The following is a 25,458-nucleotide window of genomic DNA, read 5'->3' on the forward strand; positions in this document are numbered from 1 at the left end:
ATGTCTGGCAGAGCCCCATTCACCTTCACTATGAGGGGAATCATCCTCGCACTAGCGCTCTCCCTTGTAGGTAAGCCTACTCATCCCTTCTTCATTTCTCTTTCCCAAAATTTCTTTAAGTTCAGTGGCATCAACTGGATCTAGACTCACCTGGCTTTCCATCTCTTTTTTGCAGGTAGCCAGAAGTCTGACATTGGTAAGTAAATTTCCTTCTCTAGCCTTCTTTCGATGACTGTGTTGTGATTTCTATTTATTAAACCACGTTTGTGAGTATTGTGAAAATGGGTGTTGTTCCCCACAGACCCTGGGTTCAGCAGCAGAAGGAGCCACTTGTACAGCTATGAAGGCTGGGTCTTGAATGGGCTTCAAGAAAAAAATCTAGGCAAAGCTGGCCTGCGCTTGAGCTGTAAACTAGAGATCAGTTGGCTGTCAGAGAACACTTACCTGCTCAAGGTACTGTCTGCTTCCAAATGCACCAGGTAACAGGGAGCTATAAGTCACAGTCTAATTGCGTCTGGCTAACCTGTGGTTTAGGAAAGTTGCAGGGAACGACAATGGAGACTTAGCACTGAAGATGTTAGAGAATGACTTGCAAGTTACATTTCCAGAAGTAAGAAGTGATTTGGCATCCAATCACTTATTGGTGTTTGTTGTGGAAATAATTTGTAGCAGGTGCTCCTCAAGACTTTGTGTCAGAAATAGAGGTGCCAAAATCAGGGGTTCTGTCAGAAAATGGTTATTTCTAACTCAAGCCTGCTTTGGGTTTAAGATTTGTTTTTAGCCTCAATACACATTTCCAACTTCTGTGGGAAGTCAGGACTTAAGTATGTAAACTCACTGCCATGTAAGCAATTAATATACATAGAATTAGAAAGTGATAAAAGCTAAAGATAAAAAGTGATAAGTGATAAAAGAAATATTAAAAAATGAAAGACATCAAAATGGTGCATGTAATAATGTTTACTGTTTGGATAAAAGATCATGTCTTTGCTGACACCTATAGAGACAAGACATGACTTGTCTGAAATAAATATGTTTCAGAAAAATACTTTTATTTGTCTGTTTAATTTAGTTACAAATCAGAGCTTCTTTTTTGGGCACTGTGTTCAGTGACAGAGGTCTAACTGGTTATAATTGAGCTGTAGGTCTTTCTTTAATGAGGGCAAGATGTCAAAATTAAGGGCTGGGGGTTGCATTTTGCACTGTAGCAAATATCCCAACATTCTTACGTGCTGTGCACCAGGCTGTGCTCTGAGACACCTAAACTGGCCGTAACTTTGCCCAAGTTACTGAAAATGCTTTTGATTCACATTGTGCCTCAGTCTCAGGGGAAAGAATGTTTATATATACATTGTTCATTATGGGAAAAAAAAAAAAAAAAGAAGATAGATATAAGCAATTCACAAATATGAATCAGATATAGCAACTGGTTTAGTAAAAAAAAAAAAAAAAAGGAAGGGGAAACTTTCTAAAACTATATTTTTTGACATTTAGAATTATAAGAACTTTTTAAATATTAGGTTTCACCTAAAGCAGAATATTTATTTTAGGGCTGAAACAATAGGAAGAATTTTATTTGAAATGTTTCATTACTTTTTAAATCAGCTTTTCCCCCATAGATTTCGGGCAAGTGAAATGTTTAAAATGTCCCTGAGAGATAATAGCACTATGTTAACTGCTTCTGTAAGACAAAATAACACTGCTGAGCCCACAGGATTTATACCGGTTTTACAATAGCATAAGTGAGAGAGTAAAGAATAAACTGTTGTATAAATTGCTAAACCTGTATTTGGAAGGAAAACATATTGAACTAGTGATTATGTTGATTTCTTCCAATCAGATTGCATATTTAGTACCAAAGTAATTTTATTCACGTATCTCTTCTCAATTTCCTCTCAGATCCGCTCTCCCCAGTTCGAGGAATACAATGGCATCTGGCCCAGGGACCCATTTACTCGATCTTCCAAAATCAGCCAGATTGTTTCTTCATGTTTTACCCGGCCCTTCAAGTTTGAATACAATAGTGGAAGGATTGGAAACATTTATGGCCCAGAAGACTGTCCAAATACGTGTATTAACATAGTGAGAGGAATACTGAACATGATGCAGATAACAATTAAAAAATCACAGAACGTGTATGAATTGCAGGAGGTTTGTTTTTTCCATTCTAAAACTATTTTACCGAAAGGATGTGTTCTGTTTAAGTGCTTTTCCTTCAAGTTTCTGTTAATTTGCATCTACTTTCAAATGTTCATAATAAAAAAAATTAATTCACATAAAAGAAAATCTATGCATGTATGTTGAATGAATTTTATTTTTCAGACATCTGCCTTTAAGATTTAACATGTATTTCTTTGAAGAAAAAAGAATTATTAGCTATGAATGTATTTGTTACATGGCATCCCTGATACAGCTACTCGATCCATTTTATTTGCCCATTGTTGATATTAATCAAATGATTACTTTTTCATATTAAACTCAGTCTCCTGACTGAATATTGCCCACATGTCTATTTGTTAGTTCAATGTGATCAATTGTGTGTAATATTAACATTAATATTAACATATTAATGTTTAATATAAACCACAATTAAGACTGTTCAGTAGGTCCTTACACTCCCACTGCTCCTTCAGAGTCTTTGTTCGATAGAACATACTGAAATCCTGATATAATTGGGAATTCTCATTGTCTCTGTTGATGCGCACAGGCTGGAATTGGAGGTGTTTGCCATACGAGGTACATAATCCAGGAGGACAAGAAGAACAGCCGAGTCTCCGTCACCAAAACTGTAGACCAAAACAATTGCCAGGAAAAGGTGATGCAGAGTGTTGGAATGGCTTACATCTATCCTTGTCCTGCCGATGTGATGGTATGTAAGGTGTGAAAAGACCTTGTAGTTACAAGCTTGGCCCTTCTATTCCCATTCACTCTTGGGGTGTCTCTGTCCTTCTCCAGAAGGCCAGGCTCATAAAAGGGACAGCAGCTTTCTCCTCCAAACTGAAGCAGTCAGACAGTGGTACCCTGATCACAGAAGTGACCTCACAGCAGATCTATCAGATCTCACCACTCAGCGAACCTACCGGTGTTGCTGTCATGGAAGCAAGGTAGGTGAGACATGGGCTTTCTTCATAAAGTGAGAATAATTTTAGATTCTGGCAGTCCCTTTCATCCCCAGCTGAAGTGGAACTGAGCTCCACAGCAGATGGGTAAAGCTGTGAGTACTCATACTTGGGGTTTCCACACTCCTAAAAACGCAGTGAACCGTTCTTTATTTGTATCCTGGGGAACTTGGCACTGCAATTACAAGGAAGAAAAGGAGAAAAGCTCTTTCGCTCACTTATAGCATAAGAATGTAACTTTACTACTCTGTCCTGAGAAGGAGCTAATTGGTCGTGTCAGGAGAAACATGGTGCACTCAGAAATTAGATCATTGATTACTCTGCCAGTAGCTCTCATTCAAAAGACAGCAGTTTAGCTCCTCAGAAACCACTTTGTTGTAGATAATTCTAATACTATTTTGTTCCAATTAGAAGTCTTTACCCATTAGCAAACTGTAAGATTTTACTGTGATAAGAAAAATTATTAAAGAGCAAAACTGACACCGTCACCAACAAACAGCTAAGGCAGATGGAGGAAGAGAGCTAATTCATTCCTCCCGGGACACTTGTCTCTCGACAGGCAACAACTTACCTTGCTGGAAGTGAAAAGTGAACGGGGGAGCAGCCCGGACATTCCCATGCAGAGCTACGGAAGCCTTCGTTACCAGTTCCCACCAGTCTTGCCACAGATGCCACTGCAACTGATCAAGATGAAAAACCCTGAGCAACGGGTATAGTATTTTTAGGTCTTTAAATGGATTTCCTAATAAAAAAATATTGAGAGAGTAATGATTATAAATTCCAAATGATTTATTTATGCATGCCCCCCCCTCTCTCTCGCTCTTGTGTTTTGTAACAGATAGTAGAAACACTGCAACACATAGTCCAGAATAACCAACAAGATTTCCATGATGATGTTCCACACAGATTCTTGGAGCTTGTCCAGCTCTGCCGGATAGCAAATGCTGATATTCTTGAGTCCCTCTGGAGACAATGTTCAGATAAACCCCGCTACAGGTATTTCGTTATACCAACTTATAAGGATCTTTTCCATTTCCACACTGAGAGCTAAAATTAAGGATATTTTCTTTCCGCTTGCAGGCGATGGTTGCTGAGTGCAGTTTCTGCGACAGGCACCGCAGAAGCACTCAAATTCATTAAGAGCAGAATTCGTAATGATGACCTTAACTACCTTCAGACTCTTCTGAGTGTTTCTTTCACACTCCATTTAATGAAGGCTGACGAACAAACGGTTCCAATAGCAGCAGTGAGTAAATCCGTGTAAATCTTTCCTATCTGATAACAAAAGGAATAATTGATGACAACCTTTGATTGTAAAGTACACTAGAGAGTGGATTCTCCTCTTGTACACCAATTTTGTGCAAATGTTGAACATTTAATTTCTTTTGGCACTACATATGTGAAAGGAGACAGAGTCTTGTGTCTCCCTTTTGGTGCATGGGTGTAAAAGCCATTCTCCCACAACAGCTTCTGAGACTAATTCGCATTTTACTTTGCTGGGATTACATCATACCTTCTACAGATGAAACTTTGTTCACTTCAGTTTCTTATTTCTGAAACAAATTGTGGTTTGTGTGTTATGTCATTTGAATACCTCTTTTAATTGCAAACTATTCCTTTAAACTGGGAAGTGCTACACATGAAAGTATTAGAGCAAGCACCAAATATTTTGACACTATAATGAATTATTTATTCTGAACACAGTTTTTCCCATCTCTAGTCAATGTCCTTCTCAAATAAGAAGAAAGGATATGATGTGAGAATACAGCATTAATGTAATTGAGTTACACATTGTTCTAAAGATTTTCCATGTATAGATTACCCATAATTTTTGTATTTTCAGTGCTATGCTTAGTTGAGGAAAATCAAAATGGTGCTATGTAAATTTATACATATGCTTATTCATATTGAAACTAGTGGAGAATCCAGCTCCTAAGTGAATCTTGCAAATAAAATGTCTATGAGCTGATTTAATTTGTTTGGATGTGAACAATAATCATTCTAAAACTGCTCCCCTCAGCTAAGTGCTGGTGATTTTCCTGCTCTGTCAAACACTGTACTAAATACCTTTCTTTCTCCCCCCAACACCCTTTTTCCCCTCCCCAGGATTTAATGACTAGTTCTCGGATTCAGAAAAATCCCATGCTTCAGCAAGTTGCCTGCTTGGGATACAGTTCTGTGGTCAATAGATACTGTTCTCAGTCCTCAGCTTGTCCTAAAGAAGCTCTTCAGGTGGGCAGCTTTTTCTCAGGTTGTTAATACCCTAATAATGTTCATCACATTATCTTAGTTGTTTTAAGATACAGTATAAAAGCGGCAATTTGACTTAAAATACACACTACATAGGTCTCTTTCAGAACAGGTAATGAATCATTTTACTAATGTAGATATTTGGTTCATCATTGAAAACACAAATTGCACATTGTAAGGTAAAATCCCAAGAGAAGCCATTACTGAATAATTTTATTAAAATCAGTTGGTTTATAGCAATAGGCTTTTCAGTGGGTAAGGGGAACATTGTATACAATCTATACATTAGGAAGAAAAGACTGAATTGTGCTTTGCCTATAGCCCGTCCATGACCTGGCAGATGAAGCGATCAGCAGGGGCCGTGAAGACAAAATGAAATTAGCTCTGAAGTGCATTGGCAACATGGGAGAGCCAGCCAGCATCAAGCGCATCCTGAAGTTCCTTCCCATATCTTCATCCAGTGCTCCTGGTATCCCCATCCACATTCAGATTGATGCCATAATGGCCTTGAGAAAAATAGCTTGGAAGGACCCCAAAACAGTAAGTATGATCTGCCAGAGATTTCTTTATTTGCTGAACTGAAGAATATATACTGTAAAGGGTAATACATTTGATAGTATCATGTCTGTGGATTCAGCATGTTTTTAAAAAAATGATTATTTTCAAGGACAACACAACACAACACAGTTTTATGATCCAGCTAAACTTTTCTGCTAAGCTGTAATAATTGTTAGTCAGTAGGAAGCTTCCAGAACAATATCAGCAGTGTTTCTTTAGTCATCCGTCATCACCAATTAAGTCCTGTGCTAGTTATAAATAGTGGAAATTTAGCCACCTAAAAGTCAGACGCATAATTTAACCTGCCTTGATAGTAAAGAGGAGAGAGAGAGGTACTTTCTATTGACCTCCTAGGCAAAATGTTGACATTGCTCTGCTTCTTTTAGAGCCTTGTCTTTAAGTTGGATGAGTCAGCTCCCACTGAGGTTGCTGGCATGGTGAGCATAGGCAAGAGTCCTGCCTTTTGGGTGGTTTAGATATAGGACCTATGTGAGACAGCACCCACTCAGACTGTCTTTGGTGAGCCGCTGAAGCTCCCTTTTTGGAAGTGGTCTTATTATCTACAGTTGTCTCTTTCTAAGTTATTCACCAATCTTTGAATGTCAGTAATGCAAAAAGCTATGCTGATATCTTTTTGATTGTGCTGGGTTTACCCAATACATTGATACACGGACATTTAATTCAGATTCAGTGCCAGCCCTTCACCATGGGGCTGTCCCTCCATGGCTCCTTCAGTTGTCTTAGTAAAATGATGTGGAACCATGGAGTAAGAAAGATCAGAAAACCTTTCTCTGGGGATAATGACACTCTCTCCCATCTTTCTTGCGGGTTACATGTGGATCCAGTCTGCAACAGTGTCTCAATTATTGGCAATTCCAGACATGGTTTGTCTCTGCAGGTGCAGGGATATCTCATCCAGATCCTTGCAGACCAGTCACTTCCCCCCGAAGTGCGAATGATGGCTTGTGCTGTTATCTTCGAGACAAGGCCTGCCCTTCCTTTAATAACAACCATAGCTAATGTGGCAATGAAGGAGAGCAGTTTGCAAGTGGCCAGTTTTGTGTACTCCCACATGAAGGCTTTGTCGAAGAGCAGCTTGCCATCTATGTACAACATGTAAGTAGAGACAGGTATGAAGCGGGCCATCTTCTGTAATTAAGTTCTGTTACATTCTTGTTAGTGAGCACTGCATTTGCCGACAAACTGAATCCTGTTTATATTCTCATGGGGTGCAGCTTATTTTTGGATATGATTACCTTTTTCGTTTTGTTTAGATCTTCAGCTTGCAATATTGCCCTTAAGCTGCTGGCCCCCAAACTGGACAGGCTGAGCTATCGGTATAGCAAGGTCATGCATATCAGTGGTTACTTTGGTGAGTAAAAGCATTTCAGCTACTGGGAAACTATCCCTTCAGAAATCCATTCTCAAGAGACATTAAGCCCTTTGGAGAACTATGGCATTCTGTGTTTCAATAAGAAATTGAATTAAATGTGATGGTCACATATTTAAAAGTGCATGAGTAGACACTTATTAATTGGGGCTTAAACAGTTAAAATTTATGTAATGACATATCTTAAGAGTTGGTAAAGGAAAAAGCTACAGAAATATGATATTGAATGATAAGCAGAACAGTTAGAAAAAAATATCTGTCTTTTGTTTACTTCTGCTACTATAGATAACTACAAAGTTGGTGCTGCTGGAGATGTCTTTGTTATGAACAGCCCAGGAACAATGTTCCCATCAGCAATCATTTCCAAGATGATGGCATATTCTGCAGGGTCAGTGGCTGATTTAGTGGAGGTAAATATTTGCCTAAATCAATACTAAAGCAAATTAAAATTAAAATTGACTTTTAAGTTTCCTCTCTGTAAGTATGCTTCTGACTGCTCCGTCTCATGCTGTTTTGGTAGGTTGGTGTCCGCGTGGAAGGCCTCACAGATGTCATTGTGAAAAAAAATATCCCGTTTGCTGAATATCCCGCGTACAAAAAGATAAAGGAGATTGGAAAAGCTGTAGGTATTTTTGGTAACGCAGTGTGTGGGTTATAGGAAGGGATATTTAGTAAAGCTTTTTATACTAGTTAAGCCCTGTCTCAGAAGGCAAACTACCTGCCTAGCGGTCACCTCGAGCATTTCTGTGAGAGAGATATCTGCTGTGGGTCTGCAGGGGACATCATGCCTGCGATGGTTGGGACAGTTTCTGTGAATTCTTGCTCTCCTCTGCCTCCTCCCCACATCAGAGCAAGGGAGGAGTGGGGGCAAGAGGACTTTGCAGTACAGTGTGTGTCTCATGCCTGGCAGCCTTGTTGCTCCTTCCCTTCATCGACCTCACTTAGTTTACAAGAATATACCTTTGTCTTCAAGAGAAAAAGTGATTTGTTGCTGTGCTTTCAAACTGGGTTTAGTGGCCATATGGCCCAAACCCTCTGAGTAAATGTTATTGCATCGGAATACACAACAGTGGACAGGAGGCTATTCATGGGCATCTCAGTGACAGGGAGCAAGTCTAATTAGTGACACTGTGCTGTTTACAAAGCAGCAAAGACATACAAGCAGCAATGGAAAGTTGCAGCTTGGTCAGTGATGGATTTGATCACTTTGCTGAATTACCATTTTAAAACTGATACATTAAGGAACTTTGCTTGGTTTTTTATCTGTTCTGCAGCTGCTGGGATGGAAGGAGCTGCCAACAGAAACCCCCTTGATATCAGCCTACTTGAAATTATCTGGCCAAGAGCTTGGCTACCTCAGTGTCAACAAGGAAGTCCTGCAGCAGGTTATGAAGGTACCAGGGACCCCTACTTTTCTTTGCAAGATTTGACACTGTTGTACTTTTATATTCTAACCTCTTGATGTTTGTTTTACTACAGACTGTGCTGGAACCTGCTGACAGGAACACAGTGATAAAGAAAATTGCCAGCCAAATCCGCAACGGCATTGCAGGACAATGGACACAACCAGTGTGGCTGGGAGAGATGCGATACATCGTTCCTACCTGCACTGGTCTGCCACTGGAGTACGGGTCATACACCACTGCTCTGGCACGGGCAGCTGTCAGTGGTGAGTTGGGATGTACATGATCAGCTGTGCGAGGTCTGAGCAGGGGGTGAGAGGGACAGGCGAGGAAGAAGTGGGAAAACAGAAAGTTAGAAAAAGAACACATTTTTGTAGTGAAGAGGAGGTGGCAAATATGTTTGAAGAAAAGCTGGACACAGCTGATTTCTGCCACATCTTTGAATGGATTGAAGACAGAGGAGGTGAGATCAGAATCTTGGAAACCAGAGAGAGAAAGGTCCTGGCATTCTAGTCCAGAAGAAACAAGCTGGGTGGGGAGCTGACTACAGACATAGGCAGAATGGGTGGCTCCTGAGAGATGCACACACGAGCTAAGCAGGATCCAGTGGTGATTTGAACAGAGAAGAAAGCAGAAGGCAATCAAAAGAGAACCACCAGTAACATTAGAGAAGGCAGGAAGAGAAAGAGGACTTGTGAAAAGAGACAGATAATTCTCTTTTAACAGAATAAATACTCAAGTATGAATACTTATCAAGAAGTTAAATCAGTGATCATACTCTTTGTTGCGCAGCAAACTTTCAATTTAGGAAAAATTGTCTTACTCTTCCTTTTGCTGACACCACATAAGAAATGAAGGGTGAAATACATGTACTTGTGATCTGTTTACATGTCTCATATGTGTCCACTCTTCGCTGCTCTTGTTTTTTTGTTTGTTTTAGTAGCATCTTTGAATACCCACCTGTCCTTCACATGAGATGGAGTAACCCATGCAAGCGTATAGGCTGTGCAGGAAAGGGCCAGGGGGGTGGGTGGACAAGCTGGTATCATGAATCACTAGTGTGCTCTTGTGGTGGTGATGGCCAACTGCATCTCTGGCTGCAACAGCGAGAGCAGAGCTAACATGGAAATTATTGTCCCCCATAATTAGCACATCTGAGGCTGCATCTGGAGTACAATGTCCAGTTTGCGGTTTGCAGTACAAGAAAGATGTTCGCACTGGATGTGAGGAAAGACTGAAGAGCAGGGCTTATTTAACCCCGTTGCCCATCATTCACTCTGTCTTCTGGCTCCACGCATTCTGAAATTTCGATGTTATACTACTTAACAAGTAGCAGTGTAGTAGTAGTAGTAGTAGTAGTAGTAGTAGTAGTAGTAGTAGTATAATCTCACATACCCCAAAGTCTGTCTTGATTTCCAGCCATATTTGTTGTATTAACAAAAATATTACCTCTTCCTGAAAACTGTGTCTTGCTTAAATTCAAATCCTTTCTTTCACTTTGACCTTTTTTTTACATTTTTTCTGACATATGCAGTTGATGGAAAGGTGACCCCACCCTTAACTGGAGATTTCAAACCTTCTCAGTTGCTTGAATCCACCATGCAGATTCGGTCTGACATAAACCCAAGGTATGGCAGGTTTCTAAGGCTTTACATATGATGGAGGTTTCTTATGAAAAGGCAGAACCACATGTTAAGAAGGAGAACATTTCTTACATCGACTGCTTCACTCTGTTTCAGCTTATACGTGCACACGGTTGCAACAATGGGTGTCAACACCGAATACTTTCAACATGCTGTTGAAATTCAAGGCAAGGTCCTGACAAGAGTGCCAATGAAGTTTGATGCCAAGATAGACATGAAACTGAAAAATGTTAAGATTGAAACAAATCCATGCCATGAAGAAACAGAGATAGTGGTTGGAAGGTACGGTAGCATTACTTCAGAATGGTTCCTGTTGCTGAAACCTCACGAAGTTCACTACTCACTGACCTCCTACAGAGGTTTCTAGATAGACAGGGTGACTTTTCAGTGTGTAGCAGAACCTTTGGGATAAAGAGCAAGGAAGAGAAGTAGGGGAGTTAGAAGTCAGAAGATACCTAAATTATTTAGGAGTTGAATTTTTTATTTTAATGTGTTTATTATTTTCTGTTTTTCATTTTTATTTGCTTATTATTGTATTGCCTTTTAGGGGATTTAGTTTTTATTTTTAAATGAATGTCTTTCATATTTTGGAAATTTGTTTAAATTTATCCAGATTTTGAAAACTTCCTGTGATACAAGGAACTGATGTTTGTCTTTAACTGGTCTTATTTGTCTTTAATGATATTTATACCTATAGTTGCATATAAAATCCCTATGTTCAAACAACGTATCTCTGTGCTGTCACAGGATACTGACAGGGATGTATTTCATTTAATCCAAATATAAGGATTCAGAATAATTCACTGTTTTTTCCACATATCTCAACAGACATAAAGCTTTTGCTGTATCAAGAAATATAGTAGAACTAGGTGTTGAAAAGAGGACCTCCATTCTCCCAGAAGATGCTTCATCAAATATTGTACAAGAACCTTTCAAACCATCGGAGAGAGCTTCCAGTGAAGGTTCCACAACGGTAACTGATTATTTTCTTCTTATGTAGTATTGTTTCCCTGCCCTGTGATGCACATCTGCAGTTTTACTCTTGCCTATGGTATGCACCAAGCGGTATTCACATACTCATCTCCAATGCAGCAGGGAGCTGACAGCATGCCGAGGAAACAGGCTTCTAGCTCTCAAGAGGATCTTCGTCACAGCCCAGAAAGAAAAACTCATAAACAAGACATTTGTGTCAAGCTTCATCATCTTGGTTGTCAGCTCTGCTTTTCCAGCAGGTCACGAGATGCCAGTTTCTTAAAAAATACATATTTGCACAGGTTAATTGGTGAACATGAAGCTAAAATAGTCTTGATGCCAGGTACGATATTGAGCACAAGCCTTGTCACCTTTGTTTTGCGAATGCTATTTGAAGCAGTATAACCTTCTAATGTGTGCAATTGGTGTGTAGTTCAAACAGATGCTGACCTTGACAAAATTCTCCTGGAGATTCAGGCAGGATCCAGAGCAGCTTCTAAAATAATCCATGTGGTAAACTCAGAGTCTGAGGAAGAGGATGAGTCACCTCCACATGAGGACGTTCAAGCTAAAATAAAAAAGATTCTAGGCTTTGAAAATATGTTCAAGGTAAGAGACTTTGAGCATGAGAGAGAGGAATATTTTCCCCAAAATGAAGCCAATAATTTGAAGTTCAGTGCAGAAAGCTGTCATGGGAAAGCAAGGATGGGACTAGTTTGAAAGGTGCCAGTTCCAGGCCTGTCAGCCTGTGCCACATCTGGGAGGACTGATCCTACAGAGAGCTTCCAGCTGGGGCTGGTCTTCTGGGCTGGGCTAGATTTCAGCTGGGCTGGGTGGACCTAAGGAAGTTCTGCAGCTTCTGCAGTGACTGAGGCAGGGAAGTTGTTGTTCCTTGAAAGGCTGATATGAGCAGCCTGTATGACACCCAGAGAAGTTTTACTTTGTAAATACAGGACCAGACGTATCTCCTCTCTTGCACTTCTCTTTGAACCGTTTTTGCAGGTTGAAAATAAAACACGACACCAGAAGAAGAAACCTTCTAAGAAAGCAAACAGTGTGCTAACAGAGCTCGGGAGAGACCCTGATGCAAAAAAACCCTCCAGCTCATCTTCTGCCTCCTCAGCTGTATCCTCTTCTTCCTCATCATCTGCTGCTTCTCCTCATCGTAAAAAGACAGTGGATGAAGATGAGAATGATCAAGTAAAGCAAGCAAGAAACAAAGATGCAAGCAGCAAGAGCAGCAGCAGCAAGAGCAGTAGCAGCAGCAGAAGTAGCAGCAGTAGCAGTAGCAGCAGCAGAAGTAGCAGCAGCAGCAGTAGCAGCAGCAAAAGCAGCAGCAGAAGCAGCAGCAGTAGCAGCAGCAGTAGCAGTAAGAGTAGTAGTAGCAAAAGCAGCAGTAGTAGCAGCAGTAAGAGTAGCAGCAGCAGCAGTAGTAGCAGCAGCAGCAAAGGTAGCAGCAGTAGTAGTAGTAGCAGCAGCAGCAGGAAGTCATCGAGTCACCACAGCCATGGTCATCACTCAAGGCATCTGAATGGCAGCAGTAGCAGCAGCTCATCAAGTCACCATGGCCATGGCCATCATTCAGGACATACGGACAGCAGCAGCAGTTGTTCCAAAATATGGGTAACTTTGTCAGTAAATTGACTGATGCTGTTGATATTTGTGAATCACATTGCTGATAGCAGCTGGCTTTGCATCATCAATCAGGAAATTATGGTTTGACACAGTAAATTTTAGCAACATAAAATTGTAACATTTATTCTGCAAACATACCTGCAATAATTGGCTCAGATGTCTACTTCAAAGAGTCTCAAAAGTTTCACAAGTTCATTGAAACTTTTGTTATGGGCAGGGAACCTTTTTTTTGGCCAATTTACTGCTTTCTGTCAATATATGTTGCATGACTCTTAATTTTGCTGTAAGAACATTAATGTTTTTTATAAACTACTTGAAGTCTTACATTATGTGCTTGTGACTAAACATACAGAACTATGTATGAATGATAATTAGTAAAATCCTTACTTAATTCCCAGTGCTCAGATTTCAATGTAATTGCAACATTTGTTTTCTTCTGAGACTTTTCATCTTTTTTTCTTTTTTTAATCATTTTCAAAGGAACATCATGAGATTTATCAGTATCGCTTTAAATCAGCGCATAGACAAGAGGTGAGTTTTTCTTTCCTCAGTAAATTAAGTATGGAATCTGTCATAAGTCACATAGAAACCTTAAACGCAACTTTTGTTTTTGTTGGGGAAAATTATGGTACTGGTTACATTTAGAACACCAAATGAGCTGTGGTTGCTCTGAGATGTGGAAAGACAGAGGGCTGAGTTTTCCTTTGTGTTGTGCACATTATGCCATCTGAGGCTCAGCAAAATAGATACAAAGCTCTACCAAAGCAGTACAAGGGACTGCGGATGCACACTTTGGAGGAACAAAGATTCTATCATCAAGAGCTTAAGTCATTTAGCTTTGATCACTTGGTTTCTTGAGTTGGAATCACTGTTGATACACACAGGAATATTGATGTTGACAAACATGTGACAATATCTGTGATAATATATGTGATAATATCTTATTTTATGGTACTTTACTTTGTCAGAAGATTCTTACTAGGGCATGAGCCAACCAGGAGCAATGTACTTTATCTTAGTGTTCCTCAAAAAGTAGAAAGTTTAGCTCTGTATGTCCATTCAGTTGGCCCGTTCAATGTGTCCTTCAGTTGATAAGGCCCTTCCAAAGTAAAATGAATCAGTTCTGGTCTTTCGTATTGGATTGAGAGGCTGGTTCAATTTGACTTGCTTTGGTCCATTTTTTTTTTTTTTTTCACATAGCAAATTCTCATCTAGACATGTTCCTTTTTTGTGTCTTCTGAAGGATCAAGATATGTTTGGGTAAACAAGATTTTTCAGAGCTAGATCACATGTACTAAGCAGGATGAGACATTGAGGTGCCCAGGGTTGGAATGCAAGTTTGCCAACACCAAGTGCCATGGCAGAGAGTGTTCTATAGCACTGCCCAGAGCAATGTCTTCAAGCATGCTTTTAAGTTACCCTCTTGAGCATGGTATGTTTTCTTCTTGCAGTTCCCAAAAAGAAAACTCCCGGCTGACCAACTTAGCAGCGCGGATTCTTCTGCCAAATCCAGTCGTGCCTCATCCCAAGCTGCTTCACGGGTTAGTTGCATCGCTTTTAAGGGTTTTTAACAGCTTGGAAGAATGGCAGAGTGGCTGTGCACTTGCAGTAATTGTACAGCTAGGATAATGGAAGTGAGAAACACCAACCTCTCAGGTCTCCGGTATCAATCAAGAGTGAGACACGCACCACGGTTGCCACACACACTTTCCTCAGAACTGTGGTGAGGATCCCTCATGGGAATCCCACCCAACAGATGCCTGCAGAGACTGATGTTGTGACCTCTGCAGCCAGGAGGGAAGTTGAGGTGCCGCAGTGCCAGTGCAAGGACATCGGTGCTCTAGGCCAAAGCTGAGATGAGCCTCAGCAGAAGGCAATTGCCAGAGGTGACATTTAGCACCTTGGCTCCTTGCCAGCACTCATTTTGATGCATGCCTGCTTGTTCTCTGGGGCAAGTGATGAAGTCTAATGATGGAACTGCAGGTCATAGTATGCTTAAGGCCCTGCTGTCAAGGGAGGAGGTAGAAGACAATGTCCTGGATTATATTTTGTGCTAGGGTGCTGTGCAAATGTGAAACCTGCCTGCCCCACACACCTGACAGCTAAGTGTGAGGTAAAAGCCAAAAGACCAACCAGACAGATAAACAAGACGACACTAGCTAGAGGACGTTATTGTGATGGGAATGAGTGATGAGTACAACTGACAGCTGATGTTGTTAGTCAAATTGAACCATTTTCTTTCATTCACAGGCAAATATATGGATATTAACAATGAAGCTTAAATAATATGGTCATTACTATATCCTAATGATATGAATATTTCCATGATATCTGCTGTGGCTCGGGAAATGGCAAAAACTTATAAATTTTGGCTCATATAAAATAGTGCCCGCAGAGGCACATGCTCACTAAAGACATATGCGTGAGAGTTTATAGGCATGTATATATGTGTAGTATGTATGCTGGTATATGTTTGCAGTCCAGTTGTTTATTTTTCATTTATTCATCCAAATCTTGCATCTAAAATGTTAATGGTAACTCTTTTATATTATTTGCATAATTTCTTCCCCTTCTTCTTAGCTCAAGTTTTTGGGAGATGTTCAAACACCAGTATTAGCTGCTTTTCTTCATGGTGTTCATAACGATAAGAAGATAGGAGGTCTCCAGCTTGTGGTATATGCTGACATTGACTCTGTCAAGCCCCGGATGCAGGTATTTGTGTCAAACCTCACAGATTCAAGCAAATGGAAGCTCTGTGCTGATGCTTCAGTCCTCAATGCTCACAAGGCAGTGGTAAGGCTCAAAACCAGTTACATACAGCTGTATGCATCACAGGAAAACCATGTGCATTTTAAGTTCGACCATTTCTCTCTCCATTATAGGCTTACCTGAAATGGGGCCGGAATTGCCAGGACTACAAGATTTCAACTGAGCTGGTAACTGGGCGGTTTGCTGGCCACCCTGCTGTACAAGTGAAATTAGAGTGGCCTAAAGTTCCTTCAAGTGTCAAATCCATAGCAGAATGGTGAGGTTTTAGTCTTTTGTGACACTCGTTCAGTCAGCTGGGAAAAATCAGCATCCACTCATGAGCTTATAGTGGTTAAAGTACTAGCTATTATTTTATTCTCTGGTCTATCTGAGCACTGCCTTCAGACTTACAAGCTGAGTGGAAGATCATAGCCATCTATTGTGTAGTAATCCTTTCTACTGGACATAATTACTGAAAACTGAGGAACAGATCCTTCCTTTCACTGAATACTTGGTTTGTAAAGCAGAGTGTGATCATGGGGACATAACCCATGATCCTGAAGACTGTATATGCTACTTACACACAGGAGTGAGACAGCCTGGTTGGGATGCGTGCTGCTTTTTGCTTCTCTATTTCACCAGATCTTTCTGATTTGAATTTTTAAAGGTTTTACAAATTTGTCCCTGGGGCTGCGTTTATGCTGGGGTTCTCTGAAAAAATGGACAAGAATCCTTCTCGACAAGCCAGGGTGATCGTGGCTCTAACTTCTCCAAGGACATGTGATGTTGTTATCAAGCTTCCCGATGTAATTATGAAATATTATTTTCACTCTCTTATTTTTCCCTAGTAGAAAAGTGAGACTGTTGCATTTTAATTACAGTGGGTCAATTCTGAGAAAGAAAAAATTAAGTGAGCACCACATGCATTTCCATCTGTAGTAGCTCCATAAGTGTTCACCTAACAACCTTTGGAGGAGAGTAGTTTGGGTTGGAAGGGACCTTTAAAGGGCATTTAGTCCAGCCCCCCTGCCATGAGCAGGGACATCTTCAACTAGATCAAGTTGCTCAGAGCCTTGTCCAGCCTGGCCTTAAATGTTTCCATGGATTGGGCATCTACCACCTCTCTGGGCAACCTGGGCCAGGGTTTCACGACCCTCATTGTAAAAAACTTCTTTTTTAGATCCAGTCCAAATCTACCCTCTCTTAGGAGGTTTAAAGTAGTTAATTATCTCCCAAATAATATCTGAATAATAACCCACACCATGAGACAAAACTGTACACAGGAGCAAAAAGCTCATGGACAGTGAGTTAGATGAACTGTATTCCCATAAAGTCTTTGCCGACCAAAGCAGAAGAAATTGAAATGAAATTCCAAATAGGAGAAAAAGCTGACCTCAGCTGTTTCTTGTGAATACCTGGTACAAGAATATTTTAAATGTGTTTTTGAATTCCTTTTCAGGTGATCCTCTCTGAAAAAGCCGTGAGGCTTCCCCTGTCACTGCCTGTAGGTCCGAGGATACCAGCTTCAGAGCTGCAGCCTCCCATCTGGAATGTCTTTGCTGAAGCCCCATCTGCAGTGCTCGAGAATTTGAAAGGTCAGGGTCTAGTCAGGTTCAGAAGCATGACAGTCTCGGTCTCACAGATTACTGGGGCACTTTCTGAATTTTTCTGGGATTATTTGTCTCCAGTTAATTAGGAAATTTGCTGTAATAAAGTGAGGATGGTTCAACTGAGAGAGAATAGTGTGTGTATACTACAGAAATCATAATCATTTCATGGATCAAAATACCATCTATCTGAATCGATGACATTTAAGCTTTCTGGCCATTATTTTTTGTTAGATAGAGGAGTATATTTTCCATGGTTTTTTTTAGAATTTATGGGTGCTTAGTAGCCAAAAGCCCCTGTAAACCATACAAAAATATAGTGGAAAACATATAAAGCTAAAATAATATAGCACTAAAAATAAAATATGCGATTTAATGACTTTTTTTTTCTGGAAAAGCAAATACTCACCGGCATTTTATTTAACCAGCTAGCTGCTCAATTTCCCACAACGAGATCACAACCTTTAATGAAGTTCAGTTTAACTACACAATGCCAGCAAACTGTTACCACATCTTGGCTCAGGATTGCAGCTCTGACCTTAAGTTCCTGGTGATGATGAGGAATGCTGAAGAAGCAATGAACCTGAAAGCAATCAACATCAAGCTTGGCCGTCAGTAAGTAACTCCTGCCAGATGCTGGGAGTGTGAGAGACTGCATCGTCCACATTTAACGTGAGAGAAGCTTAAGTCTTACTGTGATGGTTAGCAGCCTGTGGGAGTTCAGCATTTCCCTCGTTTACTTTTCCGCGCACATTGACTGTGATGCTGATGGTGTTATTCTGCATCTTAGGTGACAAGGATACCTATGATGTAATTTAAGTAGTTGAAATGATCTTATGCTGTGATGAGTAATATCTAGTGAGCAGGAAAATGCCTTTGTCACTATATGTGTATGAATGTGATATAAACATGGTGTGAATGTTCCTCTTCTTAACAGTGAAATCGATATGCGTCCTGCAAGTGGACAAGTGAAACTGCTGGTAGATGGAGTCGAAAGCCCCACAAAGAATATTTCATACGTATCTGCTGGTAAGTGATGCAGCGTTTGTTGTTTCATTTTCACGTATGTTTTAGGAGAAAAAAAACACACTAAAAATCTATTAAAGAGATTCCACCAGTTTGTATTCAATAACTGTTTCTACCTTTGGCTGTAGGGTTAATAGTTAAGAAAATGTATTATACTCCCTTGCATCGGAACATTTGGAAAGACTGATTAGAGTGTGAAGCTCTTGAAGTGGCCAAACTAAGACAGATATAACTAACATGAAGATCTCCCCATTTCATACATTACTGTAGTTCCCAATTTGAGAAGTGTTTTGGTTGTACTATAAATCTTGCTTGATTAAAACTTTTTGAAGTAGAGCTCTTCTAAAATTCACCACACTTGCATACCAGCATTTTTCCTAATTTTATTTGTTGGCATTAATTTGGCTAGCATTCTGAAATCTGCTAGGAGTAAATATGGTGAACTGGGAAATAGCCTGCTTGCTTCTCTCAAAGCAGGAGTAGTTTGGTGTGGGTTTTTTGTTTGTTTTGGTTTGGTTTTTGTTGTTGTTTTGTGTTAGTTGTTTTGTTGTTGTTGTTTCTGTGAAAGGACACAGTGGGACCTTGTTTCATTCTGTGCTATGCAGTCAGGGGCAATATACAGTGCAGGTATTTCCTGACTGTAGAGATGTAGTACACAAATCAGGCTTAGTCTTGCTGAAATTGGGTTGGCATCTGCCAGTGCTGAGCATTGTCCTAGTTGTTACATACTTGGGAAAGTCATAATTGTGCTAGAAATGGGTTCAGTGACAGTCAAGGTGTTCTTTGTATTTTCTTATTCCATCATAGAATAGTCATGGCCTTGTATAGGTGCACAACTATACAGACACTATATAAAGTTCTGTAACCATTTCTAGAAATCACTATGAGTATGTTAATAACCCAAAGAAAAATAAATAAATCTGTGATCATTAAAATTGTTTTCCAACTGTTTACAAACACCTGTTTTTCTGTACGTACACATTTCTACATTGTTTGCTGCATGTTTTGTTTCTTAAATAGAACAACTGAAAAATTTCAATGAAAATAACACTGACAGATGCTTTTGTCTTTCTTAAAGAAGCTAGGTTGGGTCTGTCTTGATTTGTTTTATGTTATTTTCTTCTAGGTGCTTCTCTGCAGATCCACAGTGAAAATCAAGGGCTTGTACTTTTTGCCCCAGCCCATGGCATCGATAAATTGTACTTCGATGGATACACATTCAAGGTATCATTCTTCATCTTTATAAGCTTGGATGTTGAGAAATTTCCATACGATCCACTTAAATCTTGTATGTGCGAGTGCAAGAGTATACAGTGGCAAAGCCAAACGTGTGCAGGGCCACAAAAACCCCACAAAAGTGAAGATGAAACCACAGGGTTGAACTGTCCTGCTCTTTGTTTCTGAGCAGAAGTGAGAATCTTTCACCGACAAAAAATACCTTATTCTTGCAGGTGTGTGTTGGGAAATGGGCCCGTGAGTGTACACACACTGAGGCAGCACTGTATTTGCAAGAAAAATGAGTTTTCAGCTCCTGACCACTGTCCTTAACAGCTGTATAATTCTTCAAATCAGCAAAAATGCAGCCATTCTTTTAAGATGAATGAATGCTTTAAAGGCTGCACTAAAAATAATGTGAAACAGGAATGTAAAAAATTGGTAAACCATATTGTAGCTATCACCTATACTATGAAAACATCATGCAAAAGCTTCAGCAAATTAATAGTCTAGACTATTAATAGCTTAACACACTAGACAGGCACAGGAGGTTTTAAAGGCTGTAACAGTCAAAGGCGCTGCATCAGACTTAGAGCCTTTTGAATCCTTAGCAAAGATATTTTAAATATTTGTGCATCAACTTACACTGGAAGAGACCTGCATAGTAAAAATCTGCTCCATCGGTATTACTTTTTTTTAGCTTGAAATAATTATGACTCTTTTTTTTTTTTTTTTTTCTCTCTAAGATTCAAGTTGCTTTATGGATGGCAGGGAAAATGTGTGGAATATGTGGAAAATATGATGCAGAATGTGAACAGGAATTTCGGATGCCCAACGGATATGTAGCTAAAGATGCAGTGAGCTTTGGGCATTCTTGGATTTTGGAAGAAAAGCCTTGTACAGGAGGTATGCAAGCTCTAATTAATGTAATATATTAATGCAGTTGTTTAGAAAATGTAGAATCTGTTCAGAAAATTTTAAATCTGTAAACATTTTGAGGAAAATAAAAGGATTTTAAAAGAATTCATTAAGTTATATATTAAGCATTAAAACTATTTGCCAGTTTAGAAAGAAATAAGAAACCATAAGTTAAACAAACAAGCCAAAATACACAAATCAGTTGAAATTATATAACTAAGCAGAAACAAAATATTTCTTTAGGTTTTGAAGTGTTTTAGAATATCAGAAAAAAATGTAGAAGGATAAATTCACATGGAATGCTTTGAATGAAGCGCAACAACGTTTTCCAGATGTCAATTTCCAGTATTTGATGCATCAAAAAATCAGATGGGGATCAGTAATGACTTTGCCTTGGCTGACCACCTGCTTTTTGAACCAGTGCAACCTGTCCAGCAAAGCATTTGAGCACACGAGCTGTTCCAGAGACTTAATTACATGGTTGAAATGAAAAAAAGCTGTATTTCAAGTGTTTCAATAGATAAGAATCTCACGGTGTGCTTGATGCTCTCAGCTGAGGTTATGATGCAACCACAGCGCTGTGGCGAGAACAGGCACGTTGCCTTTGTAAAGAAGACTTGTCCTTGTGGGAAGAACTTCCTCAGTCCCTGGAGATGCCTTCTACACCTTTAGCTGTGCATCAAATGTTTTTCTATGTCTTTGTAAAGAATGCTGGGCACAAGACTGGCTTTAGGTGGATATGGAGTCTCCAGGCATGTACATGATAATATTCCCATGGTTGGTTGTGACCACATGTTGTGTTTCCATTTAACATATAGTGGAAATGGCTAGAATTTTAGAGAATTAAGTTTGTAGTCAGGAATAAATTGTGGTCCGTTTAGCTTCTCACACACTTGTAACTGCTTGTCCTGGGCATCCAAAATGAGACCAATATTACTGGCTGGCAGAAATGACTTTTGCTCTCTCTTTGCAGCAATTGTGTCTGAATGACAGTGGTAATAGTGTAATTCTTTAGTGATTATTTTCATTTGGTCAGAAATCCTCCTTTTCTTTCCACTGCTGGCTATTGAACCCTTTTGAATGTGGTTTTGCAGCTATATGCTGTAGTAAGCCAGTTCACTTTGAAAAGTGCTTATTAGAAATCACATCAGATAGTGTTTCTACATGTTAATCTTGAAATAATCCTGTTGCATTTTAAATTAACTTTCCATAGCTCCATATCTCATTAGCCAATTTGAAAAGCTTATCAATCAGTGATTGTGTTTCACTTATATTCAAAAAACAGTTTTCTTAGAGGAATGTTGTTTGTAAATTGGCGGTGTTGGCAGATGGTCCTCCTGGGCAGGTCTGAGGATTTTGAATGTGAGCATGTAAACCATCATGAATGATTCTGTTCCAGCCTGCAAACTGCGACGCTCATTTGTGAAGCTTGAGAAGACAGTTCAGCTGGCAGGTGTGGAGTCCAAGTGCTATTCCACAGAGCCTGTGCTGCGCTGCATGAAAGGATGCTCTGCCACGCAGACTGCGCCGGTCACTGTGGGTTTCCACTGTCTCCCAGCTGGTAAGTAAAAAGAAATCCTACTGAATAGGAGCTGCACGAAAGTCTAAATAGATTGTGCCTTGACTCAGCTATTCCACTTGAAATGTATGAATAATCTAACATATCCACAGGTAGGGATGGACTTACTGCGGTGTTGACTGAAGATCTTTCCTTGTTTTCATTAATATGTAAAACTTTCTTTAGCATGAGAGGTGTTTTTCTCTTGTAATTTTGCTATGAATTTAAAATCTAAATTGAGCCTTCGTGATGCTTTGAGCTCACAGCACAATCAACATTATAATTCATCTGAAAAACTGTGTATTGCAGCCTGTGAGGATTCAACCACATCTGACCATGTGCAGCACCCTGAAATGGAGATACTCGCCTTGTATATTTTATATACTGCTGCCTTTGGCTGTGATCCTGTTTCACTGAGCTGATTTAGGCAGTAGATAGGCAGATGTGGATGGGGTTCCTGCACACAGTTCCAGTGATATCAGAGGATGTTTTTGGTAGTTATATTGTAGATTCTTAGACATTAAATAGATATTAAAAAAACTACTTCTGAAGTATACTGTTTACTTTTCATTCCTTGTTCCCCTTCAGATTCAGCTACCAGCCTGACGGACAAACAGGCAAAGTTCGACCAGAAGTCAGAGGATATAGAGGACACTGTTGATGCACACATAGCGTGTTCTTGTGAGAATGAAGACTGCAGTGCATGAAGCTGTAAATTGCAGCACATGAAAAAGCAGAAACACTTCAATGTTTTTATTATGTGGTGTAAGAAAACTCAAGGAATAATAGAGATGCTAAATAAGGTTAAGAGCGTACAGAATCTGTGCAAGTAATTTAAAGTATTAAACTTTATTATTGTAGAAACTTCTATGATTACCCATAAATATCTGATTTCATAATAAAACCATGCATGGAGAAATTGATGAAGTCTTCCTTATTTCACTAGTTATGGAAAGAGAAAGTCTGTGTTGCTTCTTATCCTCCCACCCCCCCTCTGCCTTTTGTAGACCTCTTGAGTCTGTGAGTCCTCAGTGCACCGGGCAGGTATTTGTGTCAGGTCCCACTGGGGATGTGGGTTGGGTAGCTGTGGTACCAAGCTCCTGCTTGTTTCCCCCGGGGCTTTCTTCACTGGTGCTGGGATCTTGTGCACCCAGAGCAGGAACCGGTCACCTCTGTGTGATGCAGCAGCAACAGAGCCGTGGTGCTCTGCAATAACTAGGTGATGTGCCAGTGCTGCTGTAGGAAACGGTGAGATCAGGGAATAGCCTGAATTTCACGCCACTGGACAAGGCAGCTCTGAGGGAGTCAAGAATACATTATGTTCCTGATGCACCACATGCAGAAGCTGGTGTGAATCAGAGGTCTCTGAACAGTGTGTGGTGAAATTACCCAAATATACCACCTGCCAGAAACTCTGAAGCAGAGCCAGGGCTTTGCACTTTAGGTGAGATGCCCCAGCCTCTGTGCCCAGCACGAGCCATCACTGCGGCCATTATCAGCAGGCGGGCTCAGAGCTCTGCCTCCTCCCACCCGCTGCAGGTCTGCGTGGGCATGGTGAGGGACATGTCTGTCTGCTAGGAGTGCTGGAGCCCCAAGCATTCCGGCAGATCTGCTGTGTCCCTGTGCTTGCAGGGTGAGTGTGCATGCTGGGTGACTTTGTTTTTGAGAGAAATGCCTTAGAAGGTGGTGGAGACATAACCATTGATGTCAATGAGATTGCTGGCAGCTTAAGTCATCAAGAGTTTTGCACTAATTTCAATAGAAATAGTATTGTACTTTTTAAGTTTATCTGTCTTAATTCATCAGCATTCTCCCAATTAATACAAACACACAGAGCCATCTTTATTACTGACTGAACACATTCATTTTTTTATATTGAAGTTAAGGCAAAGCAGAATGTGGTCCTACTGAGCTGTTAAAGTGTAGGTCTTCAGTAAATTAATTACAAGAGAAGCAAGTTATCTGGTTCTTAAAATTAGTAGAAACCAATGAAGAAAAATGGTACTTAACGATGACCACATGGGGTGGGGAGGTAATCACTGACTAGTTGTTGAAAACACTTGAGAACATTCTGCAAAAATTGTGTCATTTTGCCTTCCTCAGCAGCTTTGGTACCTTTGATGGATGCACGTATGTGTTTTTTATAGCTTGGATGTGAGTTTTATAGTTTGGAAAGGTAAGGCCCATAGTACCAAAAGGTGTATGTTTGAAAGATATACATATATGTTATATACAGATTAAATGCTGCCAAATGATGTGGATCTGACAGCAGGCAGTGCTTGGGCACTGCCCGGCAGCAACAGCACAGCAGTGAGCTGGGGGGAGTCGTTGCTCACCTGGAAGTCACAGGGAGTGGTGATGGGAACCGCGACCTTCCTGGGTAACCCCTGAGGCCAAATTCAGCAGAAGCTGAGGCTTTGCCTGAACCTTGGAGCTGGGCTCCATGGGGGACTCCAGCAGGTCCAGCCCACAGGGTTCCTCTCTCCCCAGTCTGCTGGGGCTAGAGCACAGCTTTGGGGCACCCTTGTCTTTGTGCTCAGGCATGAGGGGTGTGATGGGCTCAGTAGTAACGCCCTGGCAGGAGACCTGCAGGTGAGCATCACCCAACCACCATGACAGCCAGAGCATCCCCGGGGCTATGGGGGATGCAGCTGCGGGTGACCACTGGCAAAGGGCTGTGGGGAGGTCTCAGGTGGCCCCTGCCTCTCCCCTACTGCCATTGTGGAGAGAGTTGAATGCAAACACTGTGGAAATGCTGTCCAGGGCTGGTCCTGAGCACAGTGAAGTTGTTCATCATCTCACATTTTTCTCAGGATTTTTTTTTCCTTTCTCTTTTTAATTCAGGTTGTATCCTTTGAAGAAATATGGAGCTTGGAATGGTTGTGAGTGTACTGGGAGACGGGCTGGGAGCTGAAATCATTCTTGACCTATCAGAGAAATGGTCTAGAAAAATAAGAGGGTTCAGTTCTATAAAGAAACACCCAAAGCTGAAGCCCTCACCAACAAGTTTTGCCTTCACCTGGAGCAGAAGAAGAGATGATCCCACCCCAAGACATCAGCATGGCCAAGGTGATGGGGGATGCAGCATTTGCTGCCTAGAGCGGTGGAGTGGGAGTAAGACCCTACAATCCCCGGGCTGAGGGGACGGGGGTTTCAGGGAGACCCTGCCCTTGCAGCTGGGCACAACCCACACAGCACCCAAGGAGAACCCTTTACTGGAAAAGTGTTAAAATTCATGGTGTCACTGTTTTAGTGAGGTGCTTTAGCAATCCAGTGTTATAACATGGAAATACAGAATACAAGTGTTGTTGCATGTAATCTGCCATCACAACAGCACTCTTCTGCTTGCACTGCCACTGACCCCAAACCATTGCTGACCACAAGGTTGTTTTTTAAAGAAAACTGTCTAGCTGCAT

General features: G+C 40.6%; 1 protein-coding gene across 1 annotated transcript; it reads left to right on the plus strand.

Moving 5' to 3' along the window:
* On the plus strand, nucleotides 1–22,866 carry LOC309439770 (vitellogenin-2-like; the record flags this gene model as incomplete). The annotated part of the gene is made up of 35 exons (XM_082052815.1): nucleotides 1–70; nucleotides 176–196; nucleotides 302–453; nucleotides 1,900–2,151; nucleotides 2,708–2,869; nucleotides 2,956–3,104; nucleotides 3,679–3,829; nucleotides 3,958–4,115; nucleotides 4,200–4,365; nucleotides 5,226–5,351; nucleotides 5,691–5,909; nucleotides 6,826–7,043; nucleotides 7,202–7,299; nucleotides 7,603–7,727; nucleotides 7,838–7,939; nucleotides 8,592–8,711; nucleotides 8,797–8,986; nucleotides 10,255–10,348; nucleotides 10,460–10,645; nucleotides 11,192–11,336; nucleotides 11,456–11,678; nucleotides 11,769–11,944; nucleotides 12,338–12,958; nucleotides 13,451–13,501; nucleotides 14,422–14,511; nucleotides 15,551–15,763; nucleotides 15,853–15,995; nucleotides 16,386–16,524; nucleotides 17,178–17,313; nucleotides 17,754–17,940; nucleotides 18,263–18,354; nucleotides 19,478–19,575; nucleotides 20,313–20,472; nucleotides 21,884–22,045; nucleotides 22,631–22,866. The coding sequence occupies 35 exons, from the start codon at nucleotides 1–3 to the stop codon at nucleotides 22,747–22,749; spliced, it is 5,514 nt and encodes a 1,837-aa protein (XP_081908941.1). The 3' UTR covers nucleotides 22,750–22,866.
* Between the last annotated feature and the right edge of the window lie 2,592 nt (nucleotides 22,867–25,458).

This window comes from Streptopelia decaocto (genome assembly GCF_964273445.1).
Source record: "Streptopelia decaocto genome assembly, chromosome: 5".
Classification (NCBI taxonomy): domain Eukaryota; kingdom Metazoa; phylum Chordata; class Aves; order Columbiformes; family Columbidae; genus Streptopelia; species Streptopelia decaocto.